Genomic DNA, 8,008 nt, shown 5'->3' with positions numbered 1-8,008 from the left:
GTCCTTTCTGGGTGGGGATACCTTAACATACTGAAAGGGTTTGCAAAAATTTGCTAGTCAGGGCCACCCATACTGGGTTGGTTTGCTGTGAGTGATCCGACGAAAACCGCTAGAGAGTTATGGTTTTTTTTGACTGGCCACATAGTACTACATAGGATCTTTCTCTCTGGTTGCAGCTTGTTTTCTTTTTGCTTACATATACACCAAATAGTCTGGCCTATTCTTCATATATTCCCCTCTGTCCTCCTATACCTGAGAACACTGAGATTACCAAACAATTCTTCTTCACTTCACTTAAGGGTTTAAATACTGTACTGCAATTGTTCAGTAGCTACTTTCCTCTTGGAAGGGTATACTAGACGATTTACCTATGGTAAGCAGCTCATCAATTGTTCTCTAATTTTGGGTAGTGCCACAGCCTCTGTACCACAGTCTTCCACTGCCTTGAGGTAGTTCTCTTGCTTGAGGGTACACTCAGGCACTCTATTTTATCTTATTTCTCTCCCGCCTGTTTTTTTTTTTTTCAAGTTTTTATAGTTTACTTATGAAAGATTTTTTTTCAATGTTACTGTTCTAAAAATATTCTATTTTAGTTGTTAATTATTTCTCTTGTAGTTTATTTATTTCCTTATTTCCTTTCCTCACGGGGATATTTTCCCTATTGGAGCCCTTGGACTTATAGCATGCTGCTTTTTCAACTAGGGTTGTAGCTTAGCAAGTAACAACAACAACAATAATAATAAAAATAATAATAATAATAAAAATAATAAAAATAATAATAATAATAATAATAATCCGCAATGGCCAGACCCCAGACATGAAGTGACATAAAGGTCTTAGTCCTGCAGTGGACTAGAAACGGCTACATGTTGTTGTTGTTGTGTTGCTATATAATTATATATACCAAAAAATGGAGCTAATTTTTCCCCAAAATATACAATAATAATATTAATTTCCGTTGCAGTAATTGAGTTGGCGATCGAGGAAACAGTGGTATATGAGTTCAAGTGGAGGATCGAAATAAAATATCCCCTTCGACCCATCGGCCACAGGGCGACACCATTACTTTCCCATTTTCGCATCCCAAAGGTAAGAGACACTATCTATTTGGGGGCGATAGATAGATAGATAGATATAGATGTATATATATATATATATATATATATATATATATATATATATATATATATATATATATATATATATATATATACACACACACACACACACATATATATATACACATATGAATGTGTGATATTTACTACTGCTCCTTTTAGAAGATTTGGAAGTAGTGGTAATTATAGTATACTTATTTGTCTATTCTTTTTTCTTTTTTACTTTCACGCGTATTTTGAAATAAATATGAAATTTAAAAAGGGGGAGGATTACTTATTTCCGAGTGATTTAAAATTCTGACACTAGTGGCGACTTCTTGATTTCTTTCTTTTTTTGGCAAATTCATACACACTTATTTTTCAGGAGCACATTTGGATAACCTCAAATTATTCACACTGTTTAACTCTTTAATCTCTCCTTTAATGCTATTGTTAACCACTAATAACAGTTACCAATATGTTATCAATATTCATCATCATTTTTAAAAAGAAAAAAAAAATCCATTCATGTCCTTCTATCAATAATTTGATGTAATAAAGCCACTGAATAAGTAAGAATTTCATTACAACAACATAAAAAACTATTATATGCATGTCGTATATGATTTCCTCCGCAGCCAACGCACTTGGCAAAGGCGAAACCAATTGCTAGAGTTCTACCAGCCATCAGAGAAAGAAAACGTTCATCGTCGACAGAAAACGACTCCAAATGGGATACTAATGAAAAAATTCTACAGCCACAATCCTTCGGTGAAGTAAGATCCGGTCCAGTCTACGTTTATACATTCAAAACAGAGAAAACTGCTGGGTTAACACCAACTGAAGAACAAGAACACAAAAACAAAGAACATATTTCAAAGACTGAAGTCGTTACCAGTACATCTCAAAAAGAATTTGAAGGCTTATCCCAAGAAAGACCTGACCCTTGTGCTAGCCACAGAGATTGGGTACGAAAAGCATTCTTGAAATCAAATCCTAAGCAAAAAGAAACAATAAGAGACATGGAGTGCGTTGATGGAGAAGGGTGCCACAGCGAGAACACGGAATTCGAGACAAAAAGCCATAGTGAAACATCTATATCAGATTGCTTGGAAGGTAGGGTTATCTCAAATAACTTGAAATATACATTAGTTTTAAGTTGAATTGAAATTAAGTTTCATGATAAATTATCAAAATATTCATTGAATTTATTACAATTTGCAAAAAAAATATTTTAGCCTGCCATATATATGCAGTGTAAGCTCACTCTATCTAAATTGCTTTATGTATCCAGCTTTTCTCATTCCCAACACTTATGGGTTTCATTTACCATAATGTGTTTTAAACACAACGATTAATCTAATACAGACAAACCTTACCAGTAAGGAATCAAAAGTAAAGAGAATAAAAAATTCAGTTAATCGGAATACTAGCCTATCTTTGACTGAAACTTACAGTATAGCTTTCTTGATATAATAGCACTGGTTCTGACCGTCATTAAAAAGTTAATTCATTTGGAAAAACAGATGCCCCCCCCCCCCTCTCTCTCTCTCTCTCTCTCTCTCTCTCTCTCTCTCTCTCTCTCTCTCTCTCTCTCTCTCTCTCTCTCTCTCTCTCTCTCTCTCTCTCTCACACACACACAAAAGCTCCTTGGGCGACTGCGTATACTCTATTCTATCCCAATTAGATCTTAACTAAATTAATGAATCGAAGAAAAACTAAATCACTTTGATGGTGATACACACTTTGTACCCGAATCACATTAATAGTGACACACTTTGCACCCAACAGAATTTCTGAATAGTCTGCACCTGAGTCACTTGCTGGATTACCTCAAGGTCCTCGGGTGCATGTGCGTACGGGACCTACGACTACTAGAGACGCCAGAGTTGGAGGCTATTCAGTTGATTAGCCGTCGTCGTCTCCTACAGCAACTCGATTCCGTCAGTTTTCATCATGAAGGTAAGAAAGAGACTTTTCTTGAATACAACTTTCAATTAATCACCGTAAATAATATCTACAAATCATATGAGTTCTTTTATGAAAATTTTAATCATTTAATTCCATGGGATAATTTAACTCGCAAATAATGCAAATATTGTTACAGTATGCATAAATATACATATAGCCTATTTACACTATATATATATATATATATATATATATATATATATATATATATATATATATATATATATATAAACCCTATATATATATATATATATATATATATATATATATATATATATATATATATATAAACCCTATATATATATATATATATATATATATATATATATATATATATATATACATATATATATATATATATATATATATATATATATATATATATATATATATATATATATATATATATATATATATATATATACATATATATCATTAACACGCATGATTTTCGTTTTTTTTTAATAACACAAATATCCCTTAATATCGAATTCGCTCTATCACAAACCGATAAGAAATTTTCTTTAACAACAAATATCTCTGCCCGGTAAAAGTCAAAACATATGGTCGATAGAAATAAAGGTAAACAACGAACTGTAGAACTGTAGGCCACTAGGTTGCAATGATAGAGTCGAGGGGACAACAGTCTAATGTTTACCCTATACCTATCAGTTATATGTTCGAATCCTTGGCTGAGCTGAAATATCTGTCATTACAATTAATTTCTCTATGGTTCAGTGATCCCATGGCAGAGCGAATTCGTTATTAAAAGGTATTTCTGGATTATGTGAAAAACGTATAAATGTATAAGTATAAAGGTGCAAATATAATATATATATATATATATATATATATATATATATATATATATATATATATATATATATATATATATTTATATATATATATATTTATATATATATATTTATATATATATATATATATATATTTATATATATATATATATATATATATATATATATATATATATATATATATATATATATATATATATATATATATATATATATATATATATATATATATATACACACACACACAACTCTACTCAACTACGCAATGATTAAAAATTACAAATGGAAGGACCGCCACCAGTTGCATGCTTTTCAAATATCAAACTCCCCCCGCCCTCGCCCTTCTCTCCTTTCCTCCGCATTCTCTGTCCCCCATTACGCATCCCCAAAAAGATTCCTCATTCGCAGAATCTTGTCTCTCAGACGCTTCTCCCATCCTTCAAAGAGCCCCACTCTTCCTAACCTCAATTTCCTCTTCCTATTGTTCCCATCTTCCGTCTCCTCCGACGGGTCTCATCCCCGATTCCTCTGGTTCGCCATCAGCACCCCCCGAAGGATGTTCCCTGGAGGCGTGGTTGACCTGGTACGGACTGGGTCACATCTCGGGATTCCTGACTTCGATCGGTGTGCACAGCGTGGGGGACCTGAAGTACCTTCGGGAGGATGACCTCGTTCTTCTTAAGCCGGTGACACGCAGGAGGATTATTGCGTGTAACAGGAAGTAAGCCTAAGCCTTGACCTTATTTCAATGAGATAAATGCTGTTCATATTTTTAAAACTAACCATTTAGACGATATATTTCCTTTTAAGAATATATTTGCAGTGAGGATATAACTGATCGTATAATTGCATCCTTCACATCTTAAAATAGAACATTTTATTACTATACAAATTCATATCTCAAGAAGCTTTTGTGCACCCAAATATAACCAAAATTATAAAAAAGACAATTTTGATAGATACACGTGGAAACAAACATAATTATCAGTCTTCAATCTTGAAAAACAGAATCGTTATAATTAATGAAACTTCCTAGCTATTGCCTTTCAAAGAAAACTTCATACCCTGAACAACAAACAATGCATCTATTTTACCCATTAGACATACAAACATGCAGCGAATAAAAGTAAAAATTTAACAGTAATGAGCCCATGATTCTAAAAGATACAGATTCATTAATACTGGTTACTATACGATACAATTATGAAAACCGAAAAAAAAAAATTCAACTCTTAATAATTAATATTCCGCAGTATTGAGAAAATTTGTCTTCGCTACAACTTCTGTATCGGGATTTTGATTTCCGTAATCTGAATCTATTTCGGATTCTAAATAACTCTGTCTTTTAATGGCTGCCAATGCTCTCCCTATCTCTCCTCTATAGCAAATTAATATCGTATTACCCTGAATGCTCAAAACAGGAACTCTATTTACCTGTAACACTAAACTAAAAATCGATGAATTATGATCTATATTTCCGCTTAAGCATAAGATCTTTACCTTACCACTATATTAGAAAACAGTACCAGTAAAGAAAAATACAGAACACTTTACATTTTCACTAAGGGTAACTGTAATATCTTTTAACACGATCACTAACAATAAATCTGCCATCTTTTGCATTATCCCTATACACATACATGCGAGAGGTTTGTTTACTATGGACCTCCTCGATATTACAAAAAGGATACATCGGACCTTTTTAAGAACATTAGCTTGTATATTTTATAATTTAAAAAACGCGCAATTTACAAGGTCACTTAGGATGAACGAACCACATTTTACCAAGCCAAGAAGAATGCATGAAATATTTTATCCCATCTTTGAGGATGAAAAAAAAAAGTTCTAGTGCTATTGCTAAAATAGTGATTTTATACACTAATACTATTAGTTAATGTAAGACCTGATATACTTCAGTATAATTTTCATAATTATTATTATAATTTTCATTATCATCAATAAAAACAAAATAGAAAGAGTTAAATTCTATTACATAAATAACAGATAAATTATTGTTGTGGTAGATTGCTTGACCCATCCTGCAATTTTATAGCTTGAAACATTTAAATTATGAAACGAGACTTGCATCACCTTGCTCAACTATAAAAGTTTTTGCACCAAGCTTAAACTTTTGAAGTTCCGTCGATTCAAATACATATTTAGGATGATCATTCCACAAATTGTTCACATCGCGAATAAAATGCTTAGAGTGCAGGTGGCACTGATCATCACAAAGATAAAGCAAAACTGTTAGAAGTATAAACATATACACTAAATACAGATGACCGGCCTGCTCCCCAACGCCTTCCCCTTACTATTTGTCCCTCTCTGTTTCTTTTTCTCTTACTGTTTCTCAATAAATTGGTGTACTTCCGAAATTCTTTCTCTATATATTTGTCATTTCTTCCATAAGTACCTGTTCACGTTGTAGATAGCTGTCTTAGCTTGGCTATGAAAGTGGCAGTATGACGAGCTTAAAGCAGGGGCACAGTTGTCATGAGTGTGCTCATGTCACAGTTTGTGTAGCAGCAACTTCTGCCATCCCATGTCCATATGACATGTTTGGGAGGGGGGAAACCTTCATACAGAAAACACACCTTGAATTTTACCTCAATGGTGGTGTGGATCAAAAGCTAGAATAATTTCGGAAATACACCAAATTATATAGAAAAATAGATCAGAGAGAACTGAACTACCAGGAATTAAGCTCATATAGACCTATTTCAAATCTATCCTTTGTCTCAAAAGTGCTTAAATATGTAATTCTTGAACAACTAGTCAGCCACTTAGAAGTAATAGAAGCTTGGCCTGACAACCAATCTGCTTACAGAAAACTATACTCTACGGAGACAGCCATCTGCTCTGTTGTAAATGATATACTAGAAATGATGGATGAAAATAAATGTGGTATCTTAATACTGCTCCATCTAAGTCGCTGCTTTTGATACAGTGGTGCATGAACTGCTACTAAATGATCTATGGTCCATCGGCGTTGAAGATCAATCCTTCGAATACCCAAAAGACTACTTGGTTGGTAGAAATTACTGTGTACAAATTGGAAACTCTTATTCATCATATGAACCCTCAAACAGAGGGATACCCCAGGGGAGTGTACTTGGCCCAATCTTATTCTGCATCTATACTATTGGTCTATCAAAAATGCTACAAAGGCATGGCGTGAAGTTTAAACTATTTGCAGATGACACACAATTTTACTTCTCCATAAATGATATACATGACACTACTGAAACTCTAAACCGAATCCTTGATGGTGTTAGAGAATGGATGGCATTTCAACAACTAAAATTAAATGAGAACAAAACTGAATTGATGGTGGTGGGCAAGAGAAAGTGTGAGAAACTTAGGTGATATTCAAATGAACATAAATAATGACTCGGTGCAGATATCTAGTAAAGTTCGAGATCTAGGTGTATTTCTTGACTGTAACCTGTCTCTAAATGCCCAAATAAATAATGTAATAAAAACTGCTGGTTATCATCTAAGAAATTTTGCGTTTATAAAATACTACCTGCACAAAAATTCTGTACAGAAACTTGTGATAAACTGTGTTATTACCAGGAATGACTACTGCAACTCTATCTACTACAATTTACCAAAAGTGCAACTTAAGTAATTACAAAACATAATAAACAGAGGAGCAAGACTGATAACAGGTGCCCCACCTAGAGAAAGGATCACCCCTATACTAATCGATTTACACTGGCTGCCGATTAAACCGAGAATTGAATTTAAAATATGTATAATAACCCAACAAGTTATCAGAACCGGACGTCCAAAATACTTAAAAGAATTGCTACACATTGCGCAGCCAACAAATCGTGTCAACACGAGAATAGTTACAGATGGCTTCAAACTGTTGGAACCTAGATATATGTCTACTTTAGGCTCCAGAGCCTTTAAATATGCTGCCCCGAGACTATATAATAAGTTCCCACGAAACATTCGAATGATTGAAGACATTAAGGCTTTCAAGAGGAAACTGAAGACTTCCTTATTTCATGAGTCTTTTGACAGTGATGATTTAACAGTAAATGAACAATATGTGATATGAAATGTTAAATACTCTAAACGAACTAGGTAAAACGACAGTGGAGGTCCTGTAGA

General features: G+C 33.4%; 1 protein-coding gene across 3 annotated transcripts in view; it reads left to right on the top strand.

Annotated features, from left to right (window-relative positions):
- The window catches only part of LOC137615205 (uncharacterized), a 15,636-nt gene that overhangs the window by 2,769 nt on the left and 4,859 nt on the right, over positions 1-8,008 (top strand). For 2 of the 3 annotated variants that reach the window (XM_068344861.1, XM_068344862.1), the window contains exons 2-5: positions 965-1,089; positions 1,736-2,213; positions 2,889-3,059; positions 4,277-4,604. In XM_068344861.1, the coding sequence (XP_068200962.1) occupies positions 965-1,089; positions 1,736-2,213; positions 2,889-3,059; positions 4,277-4,604 (1,102 nt within the window). The remainder of the gene's footprint in view (positions 1-964; positions 1,090-1,735; positions 2,214-2,888; positions 3,060-4,276; positions 4,605-8,008) is intronic. The other variant, XM_068344864.1, reaches the window with a different exon arrangement.

This window comes from Palaemon carinicauda, chromosome 21 (genome assembly GCF_036898095.1).
Source record: "Palaemon carinicauda isolate YSFRI2023 chromosome 21, ASM3689809v2, whole genome shotgun sequence".
Lineage (NCBI taxonomy): Eukaryota > Metazoa > Arthropoda > Malacostraca > Decapoda > Palaemonidae > Palaemon > Palaemon carinicauda.
This window is presented reverse-complemented; position numbering and strand designations above follow the sequence as displayed.